General features: G+C 45.6%; 1 protein-coding gene across 1 annotated transcript in view; it reads right to left on the reverse strand.

The window, feature by feature from the left end:
- Positions 1 to 23,859, reverse strand: part of LOC111154135 (grainyhead like transcription factor 1) — a 50,250-nt gene that overhangs the window by 10,709 nt on the left and 15,682 nt on the right. The window contains exon 9 of the mRNA XM_022513545.1: positions 5,412 to 5,570. Within this exon, the coding sequence (XP_022369253.1) occupies positions 5,412 to 5,570 (159 nt within the window). The remainder of the gene's footprint in view (positions 1 to 5,411; positions 5,571 to 23,859) is intronic.

The raw sequence follows: 23,859 nt of genomic DNA on the forward strand, positions 1-23,859 counted from the left end.
ATTTATGGAGCTTATCATAGTAGTTTTCTCTAAAAAGCCTATTTTTTTAAAGAGAAGGAGGAAAAGGAGCAGAGGGAGCGGGGGAGAGAGAGAATCTGAAGCAGGCTCCATGCCCAGGGTGCAGCCAGACACGGGGCTCGATCTCACAACCCTGAGATCATGCCCTGAGCCCAAATCAGGAGTCCAGTGCTCAGCTGATTAAGCCACCCAGGTGCCCCTAGAAGGCCCGTTCTTAAAACTGTTTAACTATGTGAAATCATGGGGAAATACCATTTACTTAAAAAACAAATACAGCACAATTCCCCTCAACAATGGATGCGGCCAGGCTAAATGAAAAGCGGAAGATATCTGCTCACGCACTACGCGGCCTTCAAAAACCCAAGTGACTACTGCCATTGTCTGATAGACAAGCTGGCCCTGCTGTGACTGTGCTTTCCCAAGTGGGCAATGTTATCGTTGGAAATGGGGTTCTCTCCAAGGACTTGGCATCAAGCAAGTGACAGACGCGACCAACTAAAACTCCCAAAAGCGAAGATTTAAGTAGAAATCTGCATAATCACATAAAAGAGAAAAAGTGTACTCCTGACCCAATAGAGGGGACATACACACAATATACATCAACTGTACAGAGAATGGCAGTGTCGTAGTATTTACAAAACATGACCTAAAATTAAACAAGTATAATAAAAACCTAACTATTAATTAATCATTTCGCTTCACCTGTTAGCATTTATTTCTGGGTGGTACAGTTTTCTTCACAAAGTCACCCAGTGAAATCTCCACAAGAAGCTTATTTTTCTGCAAATAAACTTCCTGGTAGCAAAGACAGTCAATGAAAATCATCCCACAGACCCTGGCACTATTATATAATGAAACCACATTTTACCAAACAGAATACAAACCACCTTCTGCCCCTTCCAGAAGGTGTTAAGACACTCACGTACCAGTAAACACACAATATAAATCCCTACGCAATGCTGACACAAACTCCACCTCCCTGACACACAAAAACAGGTCAATATCCCCGACCTCCCACCTGTTACCATACAGTTGGTCTGTGTCTCTCTCAGTTCTTTCCAAGAGTCTAACAATAGCTTCACTCTGATGATAAATTACACTCTCCAAAAAGTAGTTTTAAAAAATAAGACATTTCATGGGGCGCCTGGGTGGCTCAGTGGGTTAAGCCTCTGCCTTCGGCTCAGGTCATGATCTCAGGGTCCTGGGATCGAGCCCCGCATCGGGCTCTCTGCTCAGCAGGGAGCCTGCTTCTCTCTCTCTCTGCCTGCCTCTCTGCCTGCTTGTGATCTCTGTCAAATAAATAAATAAAATCTTTAAAAAAAAAAAAAAAAGAAACAAAGCCTGAAAAATGTTCCAGTAGGATGAAAACTATAAACCCACAGATCTAAGCAGCTCAACAAACTCCAAATATAAGAAATGTAACGAGAAATATCAATTGCTCAAAATCAGTAAAAAGAGAAAATCTAAAGAGAGCCAGAGAAAAATAGATACATTAGGTACAGAAGAACAAAGATAATGATGACGGCAGATACTTCATTAGACATGGAAGTGCGGGGCGCCTGGCTGGCCCAGCCAACTCTTGATTTCGGCTCAGGTCATGACCTCAGGGTCATGAGATCGAGCCCCACAGCAGGCGCCCCGCTAAGAGGGGAATCTGCTTGAGATTCTCTCTCTCCCTCTCTCTGCCCCTTCCCCCACTCAGGCACTCTTTCTATAAACAAAAAAATAAATGTAAGGCTGAAAACAGCAGAGTCATGTCTTTCAAGCATCGAAGGAAAAAGCGTCAGCCATAATTTTATACCCAGCAAAAAGATTTTTCAAAATCAGAGGTAAAATCCTTTTCAGACATATAAAAGCTAAAAGAATTCATCAGCAGTAGACTCTGCAAGAAATGTTAAAGTCCTGTGACATTACAGAGAGCCATTTAAACTCGTGCTACTTCACTCTCTGTCTCCACAACTAAAGAGGCTGATCTTGGGCCGTCACAGCAGGCGGTGACTGAAAAAGTTAATCTCTCTGATCCTGATCACAGCCACAGTGAGTATGACTCTGCTGAAGAAAACAATCTATGGGAAATAAAGGCCAATGACATGTCTTTAAGGATGAACCCCAAATATATATATACGCACGCGCACACACACACACACACACACACACACACACACGCTCGTAGAAAGAGAAGCTGCCAAATTTCCACTGGTTGGAGATCCAACTCCTGTTCTCGTTTTCTCGAAAACATGTTAAATTGCTGCTGCTTCTGCCATAGGAGAAAGTTCCATTTACCAAACCCGTTGAGCAGTTCGTAATAACGTACTAAAAAAAAACCTTCTCAGGAGAGAAAAACCATGTAAGTGCCTCTGAAGGATACCAAGAGATGTCTTATTTCTGGTTTCCTACTGTGGATGTGGATCAGATTGATAAGATGTGAGAGTTTTAAGAACCAGCAGAGGAAAATGAATGGACAGGCACCAAACAACACGCGAGTCCTAGCTCAGGAAGGAGAGCATCAAGGAGGGAGGTGGGATAGTCTGCAGAGAGGAGGCAGCACCAGACAACCCAGAAGAGCAGAAGGAATCCCAACTGTAAGGGACGAGAGAAGCTACAACAAGATGCACGAGAATGAGGAGCGGGTGTGAGGTTGCGGGGGAGTTTCATGCGGCAGAGAGATTCAAGGACTTTGACAGTTAATTACACACAGCGATACGTAATATTTTCTTCCCATACCGGGTTTGATATCAACCCCTAATAGCTCTGAGATTAAAACCTCAGGATGGAAACAGTGTGTAAGTTCACCCCCCACGCCCCCTAGGCACCTCTCGACTGGTTAGCGCTCACACCAGCGCTGTGTGCTGTCGGGGCTCCACGGGAAAGCTGACCAACAGTTCTCACCCCTGAGCAGATCTCTGCTTCCACAAAAGGGCAGAATAGGTCAGCAGTATTTTCAGGGGCCTTACAAAGAAAGCCCAGCCTCTGAAGGCTGAGGGTGTGTGGGCACCTAGACAGGCCACACAAAGCACGGCCAGGTGCAGATGCCTAGTTTCTAACCACGACTTTGCGCGACCGCCTCTCACCGCGGTACAGAGCTTACACACGTGTAAGGAGAAGACAGTGACTGGCCTGCACCGTGGACACGCTATGCCAGACCGCAGCTAACACGCTGCTCTCACGCGTGATCGGGACGAACAGGCGAGGAGGCAAGCAGCACCCCCGGAAGATGAAATCGTGTGTCGTCCCAGACCACACTCAGTTTCGCAACTCCGAAGAGAAGGCTTTCTGCTTCAGAGTGTACATTAGCGCACACTCACACAATAAAAAGAAGTGGTTTCTAGATTCTGTACAACCACTGATTAATAAAATAACTTTAGACAATCATGAAACTTTCCCTGTGTTTCATTTTCTAAATCAGCTACCAATACGGAAGCTTCCCTCAAAAAATCTTAATATTAAAAAGAATTTCATGGGGCCCCTGGGTGGCTCAGTGGGTTAAAGCCTCTGCCCTCGGCTCAGGTCATGATCTCGGGGTCCTGGGATCGAGCCCCACATCGGACTCTCTGCTCAGCAGGGATCCTGCTTCCTCCTCTCTCTCTGCCTGCTTCTCTGCCTACTTGTGATCTCTGTCAAATAAATAAATAAAAAATCTTAAAAAAAAAATTTCATTTAAGATTGTGACTCATTACTGTTCCTTCTCTGCAAAACGGCTTGTACAGCTTTTGTCATCTGATGCCGAAAACTCCAGTTCATGCTAACGCGTACTGACGTCATTCGACACAGCCGAGATTCTGAGTGGGTCCATGCACCAGGATCAGCGCACGGGCGGTTACGGCCCCAGGAGAGATACATCAGAAACACAGTAAGCACTGGGCTAACAATTAGAATGATCTTGTGTCTACTGAGTCAAGTAATAAAAAATTGGGGCTTATAGATTTTATGACTTCGGACACCTCTTTAGGTTTTCTTCTGGCTAATAAGAGGAATGTGGTGTAAAGAGAGAACTCCGGCTCAGGATCCAAAATGCCTGCTGTAAGCCTGATGTGACTTGGCATTCGTAAAAACGCAGAGGACGTGGGAAGTAACAGCCGCTGGGAGATGTCCGTACCCAAATCCTCAAAACCTGGGACGATGTGAGCTAACACAGCAAAGGAGACCTAATGTTGCTAATCAGCTGGCATTCCGATAGGCCAAGTGTCCGAGATCATGTGTGTGAGCCCAGGATAATGGAAGGGTCCCTAAAAGCCAAAGAGCCAGACGAGGACACATGGCACCGGCAGCACGGTCCGAGGGATGTGACGTGAGACTCCTGGCTTTGAAGGTGGAAGAGGCCATAAGCCAAAGAATGTCAGTGCCCCGAGGAGGCAGAAACGCAGACAAACAGATTCTCCCCCAGACACGCCAGAAAGAGATGTGGCCTTCTAGCAGCGGGATTTTAGGCCAGCAAGACCTCAGACTGCTCAGCTATAGAACCATGAAGTAATAAAAGGGTGTTGTTTGAGCCACTTAGTTTATGGTAATTTGTTAATAGCAACAATAGAAAAATAATACAGCCTAGCACATAACCAGGCACATGGTACTCAATACATGTTACTGAATTTGGGTGTTTGAGAAAGTTCTCTGAACTCAGGCTGCTCCAACGAGGCCACATGCTGTGTTCTGGTCCCCAGTGTAAAAATCAGGACAGCAGACCTCTGACAGCAAATACACTTTCAGTTTTCTAGTACCTTCTAAAAATCTCAATAACAGAGAGGGTTGTTGCTGCTGCTGTTGTCGAACAGGACAAAAAGAAGAGACTGGCAAAAAATGTGGTCCAACATTTCCAGAGTGGGGAAGGTCAAAGTCGCCTTCAATCTTACGTCAGTGGAGCAATCGCTTCTCCAGGGCCGCTGCCAAGTTCCTGAGGAGAACACAGTCTCCAGCCTTCAAGACACCGGGGGCTACCTGCTCTCTCCGGAGTTCATCCAGCTGGGCCCCTGGCGCTGTACCTGGCCAAAGTGACCGTTTCCTCCCCAGATAAAAGAAATGATGTTGAACTCATTAGGCTTATGCTTTCTGCTCTTGCCTACCTGCCGCCCTAGAGGAGACTGTGAGTCTCACCTTCTGCTTAGTGAGCTGGCTGACGACTCGTCGAAGGGCCGGAGGGAGGGAAGCTGGTTAAAGGACAGCCCTTCACAGCCGTCCACACGGAGCCCTCGGACACAAGGCCCCAGAGCTCCAACACTGCAGCCTACAAGTCCCAGGGAGCTGAGGGGATGCCGAGGACCGAGCACAGTGCGCGCTCTCATGTCGTTATTAATACATTTATACCAAAGTGAAATAGTGCAAAGACCCTGGTTATTCTCCGTGAGGAAGAGTATGGCTGTCACATGCTTTACTGTCCCTCCCCAATCTGACAGTCTTACCTTGTCACAGAAGACTTTGATCTGGCAATATGCCCGATGCACTGGCTTGTTGCTACGGTTGTTATAACTATAGGTGTCAATTTGAATATTAAGAGGCAACCCCTTCACACCTTTCTGAGAAGAGAAATCTGTGCTTAAGCAGTTCACAGAGATGAAAACCTGCAAAGGGAAAAGAAGGTATGATAAGCAATAGGCACCAACAGTCAACCTTAGTACAGCTCGTAAAAATATCAACATTACTGAAATTCCTCAAATATGTTCTAAAGGAGAACTCAGCTTCTCACTTACAGGGAACTTTTTTTTTTTTTTTTAAATAAAGGGATTATTTTAAAACTACTTCTGGACATAGGAATGGCACACTTTATTTGAAGGGAAAAAAACAGACAGCAGCTTTGAACCACTGTCCATCTTCCCTTCCGAAATATTTACTTAGCATCAGACTGTGGAAGAGTCTGCTTGTCTTCCTTGATGTCATTTTTACCGATGCTACCAACAGCACAGATATCTAGAGATATTTTCCAGCTTAGTACAAACTCTGGGACTCTGCCTGCATTTCTGTCTACACTACCTCTTAGGATAACAGCAGTACCTGATGCATGTCCCAATGTTCCAGAATTTATGAAATCGGTGAGTCACATTATTAAAGTGGCACTGGAGGTTGTTACGAGAAACCCAGGTGAATCTTTTTACAGCAAAAAGCATGTTTCATTTCCCCCTTTTTTGTGGTTATGGATTTTAACCTCTCCACACAAGGTCACAATGCACAGAGATCCCTTTCAACCTTTTAGTTTCAGAATTTATTTCTGATGCGTGAGCACCACACAGTGGATAGTATTGGAATTACAGTTTTAAGTATCTGTGCCTTTCAGAGACCGGAGACCCTTATGCTCCTCCATTCCTTCCAGTCCAGGGGACAACAGCACATTAGCTCCAACAACCAAGGGCAGATTTACTACAAGTAGTGTGGGGTGCCACCGGCTGAACCAAGACCCAGACAGGGAGAAGTTTAAGCCAGAAAATCTGGGATGGGGGAGCCTCTAAGAATGTAAAGAGAAGGGAGTGCACAGGGTAAGGAGAAAGAAAATTATAACCATAATGACAAAGAATGTTCTCTTTAGAAGGTGTGCAAATCCTGAAACACAGGGGTTTTATTCTTGCTCTCATCTATCCACTATTTCCAAGAAGGAAAAGACCAAAACACCCTACAATGATGGAGAACTTGTCCACATTAACATCCTGTCCCTCCATTAGCTCTCCACTCCGGCCGGTCTACTTGTGGCCCCTAGAACACACCTTAATGCTCACCCCCGCCTCACATCTTTGTCCTTGTCCTTCTTCCTCCTCCTGCGTCCCTCCTGTCTCAGGCTAAGTCACCTCCAGAGCTCCTCTCTGCCCTCCACATCTGCAGAGCACCAGCTCCAGTGCCATCTCCACAGAGGTCTCCCTTCACCCTGACGTGTGTTGTGGAGACCACGGCAGTGGGCCCCGGAGGTTTCCAGACCTGTACAGGGCACCTGCTTTAAAGACAGGATCTCACTGCACAACCTTGAGAGATCATGTTAATCCTTTACAGGGGAGGCCCAGAGATTTTTTTTTTTTAACTATCCCCACGGTAGAAAAAAGCAAAGGGCTGGGGGCGCCTGGGTGGCTCAATCGTTAAGCATCTGCCTTCGGCTCAGTTCATGATCCCCGAGTCCTGGGATTGAGTCTCGCATCAGGCTCCCTGCTCGTGGGAAGCCTGCTTCTCCCACTCCCCGTGCTTCTGTTCCCTCTCTCGCTATGTCTTTTTCTGTCAAATAAATAAATAAATAAATAAATAAAATCTTAAAAAAAAAAAAGAAGAAAGCAAGCAAAGGGCTAGAATTATATCCAGAACTACCCCCCACCCCTTTATACCTATACTGCCACCTGTCTTTCCCAAATCAACTTTTTACCCTGATCACTTTGCTCTACTACCAGGAATGGTTTGCCGTCTGACATGCATTATGCTTTCTTTCCATGGCTAGACCACAAATACTTCGAGGCCAGGCCCATATTCTCCATGTGACAGCTTTCTCAACACTTACTTTTAGCCCCCTGCCGGGTCTCAGGTTGCCTTTTCTAGCCCACTGTTTTTCTTTCCAGTTAACCCATTTTCAGCAAATAAACAAAACACTTTTGTTTTAAAATATACCTGAATCTAGATATATAGGAAAAAGTGTATGTATGAATTTCAAATCCATTACAGAAACTTTGTGCTTTGACTTTGTCTTTTCCTATACTACTGACCCTGGAACAATGTGGGGGTTGGGGTACCGACTGCCGGCCCCCCACCAAGAGTCAAAAATCCACGTATAACTTTCAACTCTCCCAGAACTTAACTACTAACAGCCTACTGTTGACCAGAAGCCTTCCCAATAACACAATTTACATGTATTTTGCATGTTACACACATTAGATACTATATTCTTACAATATTTTTTTTCTTAACTTTTTTGGTTATCTCTAGGCTATGCGGTTCATCTGTGAGTTTTTTCAAATTGTCGCAAATCTCAAAAAAAATTTCCAATATATTTATTGGAAAAAAGTGACATATAAGGGGACCTCTGCAGTTCAAGCCCATATTGTTCACTAGTCAACGGAAGGCTGTTAGAAACACTTCATATACAATTTACAAATCTGAGTTAAGGAGATCGGTTATGAAACAGACAAAAGACGGAACGGACGAAAGACAGAAAGACAAACAGAAAGACAGTAAGTAGTCCACGCGAACAACTGAGCGCGTCAAGTAACCAAATCACCCTATTTTCCAGTTTACAACCAAGTGGGAAATCTCAATTTTTCTCTATCATTCTAGGCTCCATGGCTCAATTTAGGACTCAAAACCAGCAGCCTGGGAAAGTTACACTTAACCCTCAACAATTCCAGGAAGTCTCTGACCCAAAGCAATATTCCATTTACAAGAGGATTTCACGGTAATCCAAGCTAAAGCCCAACCTCCCCTTGCTTCCCAGCGTCAAGTTTCTATTCAAAGCAGAAATAAGCAGGAAGCAAACCGCAGGATCAGTATAAATGTGGAATCTTCAAGGAGACGTTCCCTGTTGCTAAGGATGAGTTGCAACCACTTTCTTACACACATTCTTGTCCTATTTTTAAATCGATTCCTTCCAAACCCGGCATTATTTCTACATGCAACAAAGAAAGTTTACAGCATCCCTAACCCAGTATTAAAAGAGCACGACCTTGTCTAGATAAACGCATACCCCCACCAGGAAACAGTGAGCAAGAGGTAAGCGCACCAGGCCCGGGACGCGGGGTACGAGGCGGAGAGCGGCCGCAGACCTCCAGGAAGGAAGCCAGGGCGGCGCCCACGAAGCCTCCCGGAGCGGAACAGTCATGCGTACGCGCTGCTGCCAGTGAAGGGGACACACCTGCTACCTTTAAGCCTCAACCGCAGACTAGCAAGAGCGCAAGATGCCTTAGGTGTCAAGGGAAAGGCTTTGGCCTGTGAATGGAAACGTGGGAGCTCCAGCCCCCTCGCTACCGAGTGCTGGGAGCGTGGCCGGGGTCGTCGCCTGTCCGACGCAGGTGTGAGTCCGATGATGTCCAGATCACTCCTACCTCCCGAGTCCTAGGATTATATTTATACTGAATGATTATGAATCCTTTATCCCTAACTCTGTATTTACTAGTGACAGTAATTTTGTGTCATACATTTATCAATTTTTTTTAACAAATCATATTATTTTAAAAGAACCATGTAAGGGTGCCATTTCAAGTAATGACATGAACTACTCGTCTAGGGTTAAGGACCTCATAAAGCAGAGCCTCACACGCCACGGTGCCGGGAGCCCCAGCGCTGCCAGGGCTCTCGGGGGCTTCACAGCCAGACTCGGTCAGAATCACCCGGAGGACGTGGCCCTTACCGGAGACAGTAAAGCCCCATCTAGAGGTTCTGCTCTCACTGGCCTGCGGGGGTTGGTGGGGAGGGAAGGTTCCAGACACAAGGCCATTTAAAGCAATAGCCCTTGCTTTAAAAAATTTTACCACAACAGTTAATACTGCTCCCCAGGTAATCCAGTGACCAGTGAGGATAAAAGCCACTGCTATCAGGTGATAAAGTTTCTCTACACTTACACTTTGATCCACCAAAGGTCTCCTTTGGTTCCCAGAGTTCGAGATGATTAAAACAAGCCCCAACATACGGTTTCCTTTAAGAAGTTCAGAGATTCTACGTGTATGTATAGGTTCCCCATCAAGTTTGCTCACTAGAAAAAATTTTAAGCCCTATCGAACAATCACATTCATTAAAATTGTGTAAGCCCCATCGAACAATCATATCCATCCAAGCAGCGGAAAGGTAAAGGTCAGAGCACCTGCGCAGCCTCACCACTCAGTAAGGTCACGCACACCCTCAAGAACTCACAGTTCATAAAAAGAGTGACCAGAAAAAAAGCCTATTACAAATCTATCAAACGATGCTTCTGTTTCTTCCTCCCAGAACATGCGATTTTCGCAGGGATTGATTGACGTGGCTGATGAACTGCATGTTCCGGTGACCCTCGGTGTCCGTGAGGGACAGAGCCCTGGAGACAGACGGAACACTCGGTCAGCCCTGTTTCTCAGGCCTGGTGCGCATCACACGCTTAACACGTGTGTGATTCACCAAAGAAGGAAAATGCAGAGGGAGCAGGGCGTGAATACGGCTGAGAGGAAGCATGCCCCAGACGCGTGTGACAGCTGTCACTTATTTCTCTCAACCAGGAGACGGCGGACTTCTTCCGTAACAGGATCCAGTGGTGTTTGAGCCTTCGTGGATGACATGCAACAGCTAAACGCCACAGTAACAGAGCCGAAGCAGCCACGGACAATACGCGGGCCAGTGGATGTGGTGGTATTTCCGTGAAACTTGACTTATACTGACAGGCGCTGGCCGGCCAGGGTTTGCAGAGAGCTGCAGTTTGCTGAGCCCTGATCTGAACAACCCCCTTCTCGAAGTGCTCGAACAATAAACTTACCCTTACATCGTCACAGTGTAGTCAAGAGCGAGGAAGTATTACTTCCCTTTTTGTAATTCAACATTTCCACTTTCCGCATAAGTGACTTCCCAAGAAGCACCTCTCGCTAACGTGTCATTAACGTGGGGAACCATACGCTCTATCAACACTACCCACACTCGCAGAGGGGACTGGAGTAGGTCTTAAGGGAGAAGCTGTTTCCAGGAATCTTATTTAGGAAGGTGACCATCTTTCATTAGCAGCACCGAAAAGGGGTGAGAGGACAAGAGTAGAAGCACGAGGCGGAGTTCTCCTCTAGGTCCTGGGGCCCCGAGAAGAGGGACACCGTCTGTTCCTTGCAGCGTTAACATTTGGGATCGGTTCTACCTCATGGACAACCGCCCACAGTGGCGGAACTACAGGCCATGTCACCTAAATCTGAGTAAAACAAAAGTTTGGGCCACAGTCACTGCGCAGAGAAAAATACTTTCTATAACACGGTCACAGAAAAACGGCACTATCCCCTCCAAGGGTGGGAAAGAGGTAAAAAGTAAGATGACGATTACACATTCCACTCCTTCATAAAATACACACGGGGATAACCTTTTCTCCGTTTTCACGCTTCCTTGCCACCGATTTTGAGGAAAAGTTTGCTTTTATTCGAATAAATGAAACATAAATCTTACTCAAGATGAGCATCTAATGTTCCCAACCAAAATCACTAGGAGAGAAAAAAAACAAACCACAAAAATAAACTGCTAAACAGGTCGAAGATGCTCTACAAGATTCCTTCTCAAAAAAAAAAAAATCCTTCTCGAAGGTCCAGCCCAGTTTTCTAACAACTAGTAGTTCCTCATTCTTGGCTGAGAATTCACACACTTAAAACTTCTCAAAAGATTTGATTTTGTTTTCAGACCTCAGCTGAAAATGTGAGGAAAACAACAAAATAAAGATTTCCATTATCAAAGGATTAACTTGTATGGATTTTTTTAAATTCTAAATGGCATTTACAAGCGCAGAACCAACAAGAAATCAGATCTTGAACTAATTTATGATGATTTTTCCAGGAAGCATTCTGGCAGCCACACACTATTGTTCGCACAGCTGGCGGCTGTCTCTACGGTCACTCCTCAAAGGAGAAAAAGGGAGGGGGAGAAAGACACCAGGAAGCACGAGGCTCAAAACACAGGCTGGACTCAGAAGCTCATTTTCCCAGACCGTGAAGTGAAAGCAACCAAGAACGAATTTTACAGACCCCCCCCCACACTCACTCACTCTTTTTGGGCTCTAGCAACACAGCAAACCAAGGCACGATCCTGGTAAATCACGCTGACCGTCCAGTCTAAAGACAGTGGTCAGATGTGTGAGCTTTAACAAGTGAACTTCATTTATGGGTAGAAATTATAGAAATAATTTCTACTCACCTAATTCACAGCAAGTGTTAACAAAGCACCTGAAATTTATCAGTCAAAAGTTACAAAAACTCTAAGAAGTTGAGTCAGAAGCTAAGTAATGAAATTGGCAGACTTAAGTACACTATACTAGGATATTTTTCATGAAGAAAAAGACTATTCCTGGGACGCCTGGGTGGCTCAGTGGGTTAAGCCTCTGCCTTCGGCTCAGGTCATAATCTCAGGGTCCTGGAATCGAGTCCCGCATTGGGCTCTCTGCTCAGCAGGGAGCCTGTTTCCTCCCTCTCTCTCTCTGCCTGCCTCTCTGCCTTCTTGTGATCTGTCAAATAAATAAATACAATCTTTAAAAAAAAAAAAAAAAAGACTGTTCCTGGGCACCTGGGTGGCTCAGTCAGCTAAGCACCTGCCTTTGGCTCAGGTCATGATCCTGGGATCCCAGGATCGAGCCCTGTCTTGGCTCCTTCCTCAGTGGCGAGTCTGCTTCTCCCTCTGCCCCTCACCCTGCTCATGCTCTCTCTCTCTCTCAAGTAAATAAAATCTTTTAAAAAGGGCTATTGCTTTAAAAAATTTTACCACAACAGTTAATACTTGTTTATATTATTATTCCTGTACAAGAACCTGACATCCAAATAATATAGTCTTAATTTTTTTTTTCCCACTGAGAGATCTAGGTAGAATTTTGCATATTTTTTAACATTGCTGCTATAATGATGAAAATAGTTTTCTTTTACTTCCATAATTTGATTTATTCAATGAGTAGAATAAAAAATTTCTAAATATGAACCTGTAGAGTTGCTAAGAAAGCAGATATAAGCAGGAACCGAATCCCAGGATCAGTATAACAGCTCAGTTTTAACAACTCCGACAAAGTTTTCTTAAGAGATTCGATTTTTAAACTAAACCAGTAACAAAGTGTCAGGCTCATCAGAGTCCATGAGAGGTCCCAGGAACTCATCCACACGACACCACCCTGATGGCCGGGAAGATGAAAAGGCCAGAGAAACCACGAACACCTTCAGTGGTTCTCTTCCCTCGGAAGGAAGGAATCCAAAAGATCCGGGCCATCTGAACCTAGCTCCGAACTCCCATTCCAGTCTCACACATCCTTTACAGGAATTTTCCCACTTCGGTAATCTTTATTTTCTCTGCCCCTCAATCCTAAAAGAACCTTTATTCCATGCTCTACCAGTACCACTCTCCTCAATGAAGACCCAGTACCAGTACATGGAGCTGCGGTGAGGCGTGTTCCCTAAGGCCCCAAATAGAAATTCAGCCCCATTTTACTACTGAGCAGGTTGGACCAAGCAGCTCACCTCCCCTCCCCTGTGACCAGACTCTGAGCTTCAGTGTGGGGTAAAGGACCGCATCTCCCTATCCCCTCATCGCCTCATACACGAAAAGGAATCAACACGGGCCCTGAACGCGCCACCTCGCCCCAACACTTCTGTCACTCTGTCACACGGTAATTCTAAGTGCTCAACGCCTAAGACAGCAGAGATAGTTCCCCATTTTTAAAGTGTTTTCAAGGGATTGGCACATTTTTTGTATTTCTTCCAATGCCTATTACAAAATGGTCCTGAATTACATGCCAGTAATGATGGAAAAATCATGCGGATGCAAAAAGGCTACACAGTATCTCCAAATTTTACTTTCAAATCCTTACAAAACTTTAAATACGTACAAGGGTGCCCCCCCAAAATAAAAACACTTGATAAAAAAGAGCTAATATCAATTCACACAAATTAACCTTTTTTCTCCCAACCTCTAGCAAAGGGCCCTCTGAACAATAAAATGGCTACAAATCAGGTAATGAAATGAAAGAAAGAGAGACTGCTTCATTGACATTAGGCAATCACCAAATACAGTATCGCTACCAATCTTAATCCTTTTTTTTTTTTAAGATTTTATGTTTTTATTTGGCAGACAGAGACACGGTAAGACAGGGAACACCAGCAGGTGGGGTGGGAGAGGGAGAAGCAGGCTTCCCGCTGAGCGGGGACCCTGATGTGGGACTTAATTCCAGGACCCCAGGATCATGACTTGAGCTGAAGGCAAATGCTTAAAGATGAGCCACCCAGGCGCCCCCAAATCTTAATCCTTTATTCTTACCAAAATTTTTTAGAGCTCCCTGTCTATGTAATAGTGACTCAGTTCCTCAGCGTTCAAGATGCTCTATGCGACACCAATCTACCTTTCCAGCCACGTTTCCTACTCCCTTGTTCAGTATTTCTCAAATGTGAGTAATATATGTATCCTTTTTATTTATTTATTTTTTAAAGATTTATTTCAGAGAGTGAGTGAGTGAGCAAAAGAGCAAACGGGGGAGGAAGAGAGGGAGAGGGAGAAGTGGACTCCCTGCTGAGCAGGGAGCCCGATGCAGGACCTGATCCCAGGACCCCAGGATCATGACCCTGAGCCGAAGGCAGATGCTTAACCGACTAAGCCACCCAGGCGCCCCTACGTATCCTTTTTAAAAGAGAAAAAAATGGGGATGCCTGGGTGGCTCAGTCAGTTAAGTGTCCAACTCCTGATTCTGGCATCTCTGCTCAGTGCAGAGCCTGCTTGAGATTTTCTCTCTCCCTCTGCCCCTCCCCCTCATGTATATTCTCTCTAAAGAAATGAATAAAATCTGTAAAAAAAAAAAAAAAAAAAAGAGAGAGAGAGAGAGAAACGTTCCTTAACCCCTAAAAATATAACCTAGATCCTAGTTTGAAAACTATTACTCTATTCAAACAGCTGTAAAATGTCTGATCACAGGGCACCCCAAGAACTCCTTTGGCCTTAATCTGGACCAAACCTGATACCCAAGCACAAACACTTGCACTGAGACGTCCTGGCAGCAACGGACTTCACTTCAAAACACTTGTGATTTTAACAAGTCTTACCACCGAATTGACTTGAAAACACAGTATTAAAAATCTCACAGAAATTCTAACCTCAATATACTTGGCCCACAAGACCCTGACATTCTGAGACAAACTCATTTACAGGGTAGAGTCCAAGGTCCTTACTAGGGCACGCCAGGGCCCAACACCCCCCACACCCTCACCGCTGCTCACTTCCAACCTCAATCAATATCCAGTAGTCTCCGTTCCACAGGCCGACTTGCCAAGGCTATTGGCCCATTCTGGGCTCTGAATGTTTGGCTGTCTTTTTGTCAACAGTTTCATCTCGAGGAACCTTTCCCCAATCCTCCCATTCTAAGGGAAGCTCTATTCCCATGTGTTAACTTCTATCGACGTCTTACTACAGTGGCAATCTCTTCCACTAAATTCTGAGTTTTCTGAGAACTGGGCCATGTCTTACTCATCTTTACATTCCCAAAGCACCCTGGCAGTGCCTGGGCGAGAAGAACCACATATTCGCTAAATGAATGACCCCCAATTCCTAAACCCCAGTCAACTAAAATTACACATCGCCATGATGTTTGAGCTACACTTACTGCATTCTTACAGTGCGCCTCACTCTGGCCCCCGAAACAACCTATGAAATCGGTACTATTCTGACCCCATTTCACTGATGAGGAAACTGAGGCTTAGAGGTCATGTAACCTGTTGCCCAAGTTCACAGGTTATTTATGTTCACAACTTTCCTCCACGTAGACTTGCACACCTAGGTCATCTTGGTAGAGAGGAGAATGCCAAGAAACCTTTCACGCATACCGGACATGAAATAAATATCTGTCTAATGGATAATTAAATCAACTCTACAGACACACACACATCCCTTCAGTTAATTCGAAAAAGATTACGGCATTTCAAGGCTCACTAACATACATACCTGTATCTATATAGATAAATACATATATATATGTACACAGAGAAAAAGAAGGTAAGTTTTAGGGCAGAGATAAAACCACACAATGAGCCATGAGATGATTTTCTCTTGCATTTACCGGCTTTTTACACTTGAAGCTGTTCTCCACAGTGACCATCCACTAAGGAAACTGCGGGTTATCTACTAATTTTGCATTTGATAAATAAACAAGCTGTCCCTTCCCTTGCGGCTTCACGCCACACTAAGGGGCGTGGTGGCGTCCCAACTGTTGTTTTCCTCACTACACAATGTCTGGGCCTCAGTATGTCAAAGCAGCTCCATGAACTAAACTATTCCAGTTGCCTCTTTTCCACTTAAATTCACAACAGATAATCTGTGAGGGAGCTAAAAATAAGGAAAAAGAACAAGGATCTCATCAAACAGACTCTGCAAAAGTATTCTGTAGGTCCAGGCTTTCAAAGAACCCCAGCAGGCGCATCCTCTTCCGTAAAGCCTTCTGTGGATCCCCTTGGCTGAAAGCAGTCATCCCCCCGGACTTCGGAGTTTTTCTAACCTCACTGATGATCTGTGCATCACAGAGAGAGTATCATCGCTTCTGAGGACAGGCTTTACGCTTGAGTCATTTATTTTGGCCCTCACAGTGCTTGCACAGAGAAGTACAATGAAGAATCCGCTGAAGGAGTGAGTGTACAGTTAAGAAGGTCAACCCTTGGGACGCCTGGGTGGCTCAGTTGGTTAAGCGGCTGCCTTCGGCTCAGGTCATGATCCCAGCGTCCTGGGATCGAGTCCCACATCGGGCTCCTTGCTTGGCAGGGAGCCTGCTTCTCCCTCTGCCTCTACCTGCCACTCTGTCTGCCTGTGCTCGCTCTTGCTTCTCTATGTCAAATAAATAAATAAAATATTTAAAAAAAAAAAAAAAAAAGTAGGTCAACCCTTCGCAACACGAGTTCTTAGGCCAGTTCTCCCACATATTAGCAACAGATTAATTATGTTGCATAGAATTTCCTGGAAGGATGTTAGAAATAATTTAAATCAGTCTGTAATGACTGAAATGAAACAATCCTTCAAGGAAGAATGGTATTTTGTTTTTGCAAACCAGAGTATGCGCAGCAGACTTTTGAAAAAGCGTTGCATTTGGAGCCGAGAGCATACCTGGTTACCTATGTCACTATTATATATCTGCCATGTGTGTGCTACGGCGCACAGATAGATTCAACTGTCTGGTCAACATAAGCAAGAAAAGAGAAAAGATCTGTCAGACAGAAGAAAAGAAAAAAGGAAAGTAGGTTGATTTATCCATGGAAGATGTTTCAAAAAACTGATAGCTCAGAAATGTGTTTATAGGGGCGCCTGGGTGGCTCAGTGGGTTAAAGCCTCTGCCTTCGGCTCAGGTCACGATCTCAGAGTCCTGGGATCGAGCCCCGCATCGGGCTCTCTGCTCAGCGGGGAGCCTGCTTCCTCCTCTCTCTCTGCCTGCCTCTCTGCCTACTTGTGATCTCTGTCTGTTAAATAAATAAATAAAATCTTTAAAAAAAAAAAAAAGAAATGTGTTTATATTCCAAAAATGGACTTCCGTATTTGTTGTATACCCAACAAACATGACCTTCAGCATGAGCAGCGGACCGTCCAGACTCCCGCCACTCCACACGTTTGAAGTCTGGCGAGACTGTTCAGTTGTGCCTGAGGCCCTGGCTCTGAAGACACAAAAACCGTAGAAGGCACACAGGAAGTAGAAGGCAAAGGCGAAGCCAGGACCCGCATCCCCGGCTCCAGACTCGGCATTCCAGAAACCATACCGCCACGTGGAAGCACAGAGAGCTGGAGAGGACCTCATGGAAAAATTGTCACAGGAAAAAGTGACTCCCAAATGGCTGTGAGCAGAGGTTGTTTTCTGATCATGAGGCATGAAATGAAAGGTGCCTATCCTTCGAATCAAAGTTTCTATTTGATTTCACATAAGTCACGAGATTTAGCTGATGACGTGGTGCCCTTCAAGACAAGGCAGCTCTCCTGGATACACTCCCAGGCCTCTGGAAATCTTTTATCATTTTCACCGAACCTAGTATTAAAATTCAGCTTAGTCAGATACAGATATAAAGTTTATCATTTTTATTCCTAGAATGTAACTGACCTACTAATTGAAAGCAGACACTTTGGAACAAATTCTAATTGAACTCTCTTCCCTATCAGTCAGAAAGATCACTCGAAAACATATCTAAAAGAAGCTCTTCTTAGTTAGAAACCTCCTGACATATGAAATTGCAACAGGAAGTCAAAAACAAAGTTTATTCTCACCCTAAATCCACAGCACTAATTAACGAGAATAAAATCACCCTGTTTTCAATACGTTGACGTGAAGTGATAAACGCCAGCTGGAGCCAGAGCGAGTGGGAACCGGCGCCACCTGAGAAATCAAGACCCAGTTCCTGGCGCAGTCTACGTCGACAGGAACTTATCGAGCATTACATAGAAGACACTTAATCCTAATCAACATTCCTCCTCCCCAACCAAAACCAAACAAACAAAACCAAACAAACCCTGATTATCTTAGTTCTGTCTCATCCCCGCAGCTCCGACTTAATCCGTGTGTGCCGGCCTCGTTAACCAAGCCCAAGAAGGCATCAAAGACTGAGTCATAAACCCAGAACTAGAATCCAGTTCTGCTACTGACTCCTTGGACAGTCCTAGGAAAGCCATACTTCCCCCATTACTCTGATGGTGTGAGGTAATTCCAAACACCCTCCTACAGAATGATTGCAGCCTGAACTAGAAGCTTCCAAATATGCCACTGGGATCTGTGCTATTTGTCAGGCCATCGAACGACCGTCAGGAGCTAAGAACAAGAGTTGGAGGGCTGACAGTACAGAGGCGAAGGATCTGGGAAGAGCAGGGCACTAACCTAACATCTTCTCACCTCTACACAGGGTGTCTCTCTGAAGAAAAAACAAGGCTCTCATAAATCCGCCCGCCTTCTGTGGCCTCAGTTCCGCCTTCCCACGCCGCCCACACGGCAGCTCCGATTTCTGCAGACTTCAGACGGCCAGGGGAAAGGTCCCAGAGACACAGAAAGAGAAAAGGAGGAGAAAGAGAGAGAGAGAGACAGGGAAACAGAGGAGGAGTTGGGAAGCAAGACACACAGACACATGCTGGAGGTACCCACATACTGACTTCCCTGTGGCCTCGCCTTTAAGCAGGACCTGGTGAACTTAAGGACAGTGGCAGATACAGTGGTTTGGCACCTGTTGTCCCAAATAAGTAGGATGTCCGTTGTGAAATATGCGAACTGGATGCAGGTGTGACACAAGGCAAACACAGACCACATTCCAGCATCTCTGGGTCCAGAACGGGACATGGAAGCCCACGGGTCGTGAGGGCAGACCGGGCAGGCGAGCGGACTTCCAGTCAAAATTCCTAATTATAAGATATTTTCCATTTTGCAAAAAAGCTAAAGAAAAAAGTCCCCAAATGAGTAATTAACGTAGAGAGTTCACTTATATTTACTAAAGGATTTGGAGTCTTGCACGAAGAACTGCCCTGTGAAAGGAGCCTGACCCCAAGGCCCCTACTGCTCAGGTAAATCCAGCTGCTACTACTCACGTCAGGCCAGAGAGCTCTCCGATTCGGCTTACACGGAGCGAAACCAGTTGAAAGGACAGGTTTATAAAACCACTTCAGATGGAATTTCCAGGAAGGACCTGGAGAAGGAGGGTTGAGGTGACAAGCTGTCAAAGGAGAAAGTTCCGGAGAGGAGCTCAGTGCTTCTTGACAGTGGCAGGGTGGTGGAAGGGGCAAAATTTGACCAAAAAAAAAAAAAAGAAAGAAAAACAAATTCAAGTGATGGCACAAATGGCTGCTAAGTACACGGGATGCTTCAAACCTGTTTCACAAGATACAGGTTTCACTACCAAACCAAAGCCTTCTTCAGCTGCCGAGTGTCTCCCTGTCCAATGAGAAGCATGAGGTGCCGGGCGCCTGCCCTCAGGCGTGTGCTGCAGTGAGTGTGCCCTCTTGTTCCCCGGCGCTCTGAATGTCCACCAGGAGTCAGTGCATTTTATCCTCCGTCTGGACGAACCTCTTGCTTAGACGCCAGAGGATACTACATGAAACACTTCCAAGCCACAGTCCAGCGAAAAGAATGGTAAGAAATTCCAGAGAGAGACCTTTCTCCCAGTCTGCCCCAGATCGACTTCTTCAAAGCCAACTTTCCAATTGCTAAGAATTTACTCCGTGTTGGTTGATTGGAGGCATTCTTTCCCCAACCTCCCATCAAGAACAACTTCTTGTCATTTCCAAAACTGGCCAAACTCAAACTCTACAGACTGTTCATTATCTATAAAGGAATGTGACTATGTTTCTGGCACGAAAAAAGTTTATTTTTTTACTCTGGTAAATATGTACTTTTTTTTTTTTTTAAAGATTTTATTTACCCATTTGACAGAGAGAGATCACAAGTAGGCAGAGAGGCAGGCAGAGAGAGAGGAAGGGAAGCAGGCTTCCTGCTGAGCAGGGAGCCCGATGCGGGGCTTGATCCCAGGACCCTGAGATCACGACCCGAGCCGAAGGCAGCGGCTTAACCCACTGAGCCACCCAGGCGCCCCTAAATATGTACTTTCAAACCGCATGGAAGGAAACACCGGGAGTCAAGTGCGTGCCGATCTGGAAGGCTGGACGGAGGGTGGTCTCCTGCTCCCCTTGTGCTGGCCCCCCACCCAGGCGAGAACTCAGGGATAATCCCATTCGATGGCGTCAGCCTTGCATTTGCCCAGACCTCAGAAGTCTCTTATCCTTTGTTTTAAAAGTAGCAATGCTTCCAGACTTCTATTCAGGCCAGGGAGGATACACTTTTGTTTGAAATCACCTGCCTGCGTTTAATTGCGATTGCAAGTAAAATATTTGACTCACTCCTCTCCCTCCTCCCTCCCATTCACGCTGGGAATTTAAAGTTGTGAAACAAACCGAACCTGTCCCTGCTTAATGCGACCAAACACGGCAACACCTCGCTTTAATAGAGCACTTAATTGATGCTTCACGGGAATGGAATCCCTATAAATGCATGCGATATGCTCAGTCCAAACCAATTAAAAATTACTCTCACAATGAATTCCAAATATTATGCTTAGACAAAACAACAAACTGTCATTAAACTCATAAACCCGCATCCCACAAGAACCTACAAAAAGTCTTAAGTTCAAGTTACCAGATCGGCTACACCCTCTGACAGAATGAACTCTGCGAGCCTCCATAATCCCTCACCAGGAACTCCGCACTCTCTGCAGAGACAAGAAGACAAAAGCGAGATACCAGCGAGATACCAGCTCCATATCCAAACACGGACCCCTGCTCAGCACCCCAGTCAGGCCGAGCATTCTATTTTAATCCTCTTTCTTTTGCAACACGAGCCTCTCCAAGATACATAGAGCGCTTGGCTCTGAGTGACAGCCCAACCCTTCAGAATGGCTCGGTTGTTCCTTCTTAGAGTGGATAGGTCGTAATTAAAAGCACAAAGTGCTCTCATTGATGGGTTTTTTCCTCTAGAGAATGGAATGCTCTGGTTTTGCCCATCTCTGACTGCCTCCCACCCTTTGCTTCTCACTGACCATGAAGAGGCAAAACATTTTGTCACCCCCACAGATAAGATCAGGCCACCAAGGAGAAGACGTTCTATCCATATGCGAGAAATCCAGTCGCAGCCTGAAATGGAGTGCTGCTTCTGAAGGTCTCCCGAAGACTCAGAAAGCCAGCGGGGCCCACAGGAACACGCCAGGAAGCAGGCCAGGCTGCTTTAAGCCATGAATGCACACACAATGAAACATCAGACTCCACATCTAACTTCTCGACGTTGCTTCCTCTAGCAGGAGCTCCATGCGCGTCTGTCTGGCAGTAAGTGCTTTGCTGCTGATAGTTTAAAAATCAAACATGGGAACGGTGGCTGCACCACTACGCAGCTTCTGGTGTAAAAATGTACAAGTCACGGGGAGAGGGGGGTCAGGAGAGGGTGGTGGGGTTATGGACATTGGGGAGGGTATGTGCTATGGGGACTGCTGTGAAATGTGTAAACCTGACGATTCACAGACCTGTACCCCTCGGGATAAAAATACATTATACATTTATTACAAAATTTAAAAATTAATTAAAAAAAATGTACAAGTCACGATCGGAACAAATCTGTTACATGTTTTGTATCCCTGGGGTCCACTACATTTTTAAAGGGTTTGCTTAAAATTTGGGACACCTGGGTGGCTCAGTCAGTTAAGAGTCTAACTCTTGATTTTGGCTCAGGTCATGATCTCAAGGTCGTGAGATCCAGCCTACATCTGGCTCTGTGCTCAGGACAGAGCCTGTTTTGGATTCTTTCTCCCCCTCCTCCCCCCTCACCCCCTCACACACAGGCGCACCCACACAGGCGTGCGCGTGCACTCTCTAAAGAAAAACTTTAAAAATAGAAAGATCTGCTTAATATTCAGGGGCGTCACAGCTACATACAGGTGATCAAAGAAAACCTGAGCTTGGCTTTGGACCGTAGCTCTTTTCCTGTTGCCAAACTGTCTAGGCAATTACAACTCAATGTGTTCCCAGTCCATCAACAGAGATCCCTTCTTGTTAGCGGTCCCCTGAATCCAGGGGCTCCCTCAAAGCTGGCTGGCCCAATTTTCACCTGATTCCAACACAGCTACAATTTATATTTCTCTGTAGTTAAACATCACTTACTAACAATCAACATAAATTATTTCCTGTTAGCAAAGTGCCCTTCTACTAAGAGAACAGTGAAGCCATAAAGCTACTCTATTAACAAGAATTATCGCACTTTTAAAGATTTTATTTTTTTAATGTGATCTCTATACCCCAACACTGGGGCTTGAACTCTCCACCCAATATAAGAGCAGTAGGCTCCACTGACTGAGCCAGCTGGGAGCCACTAGAATTTTAAATACTCCCCCCTGTCCAAAAAGCCTTCTGTCCATTTCAAGATCTAGATTCTTGCCTCCTCGGAAGCCTCACTGTGATGACCACGTAGCAAACACGTACTCATCTAGGGGACTAAGTGCTTTTTTCTGTGTACTGAGCAGGTAGCACTACCTCGTTATGTGTGAACACGGAAAAGGGCCCTTAGCACAGTGCCTAGCATTTAACAGGCATTAAAGGAAGTTAATTCTCTCTCCCTAACTTCTGTTTCCTCTATTTATTCTAGATCTTCAGGCTCTGAGAGGTCCTTACTTCCTATCACAAACCAAATCTCAACACTGTTGTAAACCCTTCATTTATAATTCTAGCAAGAAATAAAACTCTAGGCCAAGATGTGCAGCCTATCCAGAATTAACCATTGGGAAATACTGTCACTGGAACAGGACAGACAGTCCTAATTTATAAATTAGCAGTGTCTCCAAAGTTCATCTGCAAAGTGGTGTAAACACCCTTTCTATGATGTTATATTTAGGATCTCAAACTCTCCCGCAAAAGCCCATAGTACCGCCAACGTACCTGAATGACAATACCAGGGTCACAGCCTGGACTGAGCACAGCGCCCTGGTCCTGGCGGACGGTAGCTGTTCGCTGCCTCACGAATCCCCGGGGCGGGGGATGTGCACAGCAGGCTCTGGACAAAATCTCTATCCAGCCCCAGAAGGCACACACCTTCCCTGACCTTCCTCATGCGCCCTTCTCACTTCCCGCCCTCTTCCACGTGACCGATGCCCTCAGAACTCCCGGATTCTCAACTGCAGCCCCTCACCAGAGCTCCACTTTTAAGGCGGAGGCTCCTCCCTGCCAAAATCACCTGCGATCAGCTGTACATCTGAAGGGAAGAAATCTGATCGTAAAGGTATTCCACGAGGGAAGACGGGTGTCTGATGAACCTGCACTTGTCCAGAGATTTCTGCCTCTTTAAAAGAAGCCTGGCTACCCAGACAAATCTAACTTTGTGTGGAAGACAGGAAAACGAGCTGAAACAGGTCTGCACGGAGAGGTGAGGGCCACCTGGGGGCCTGTTCCTAAGCTACCTCGGCTTTTCAGAGTCACTTCCTCCTCCTTGCCATTTTGAAAACTCATCATTTTTTTTTTTTTTTTTAACAACCTCCACAATGTCTTCGAGTTCCTACAGGAATAGCAGGTATATGATAACACAAGTATATGACAATATGATGGGAGTGGGTACGATGAGTCCAGTTTGGGCAGTGTTCCTTCCAAACTGGAACATAAGCCATGGTGTTCAGGATTCCTATGTCCTCAAAATACAGTCACCCCCAAAGCGAGCTGCAGAAGCTACGGGAAAACTCAGATGTCAAC

Source organism: Enhydra lutris, unplaced genomic scaffold (genome assembly GCF_002288905.1).
Source record: "Enhydra lutris kenyoni isolate GAN:26980312 unplaced genomic scaffold, ASM228890v2 scaffoldscaffold35, whole genome shotgun sequence".
In the NCBI taxonomy this organism is placed as follows: Eukaryota; Metazoa; Chordata; class Mammalia; order Carnivora; family Mustelidae; genus Enhydra; species Enhydra lutris.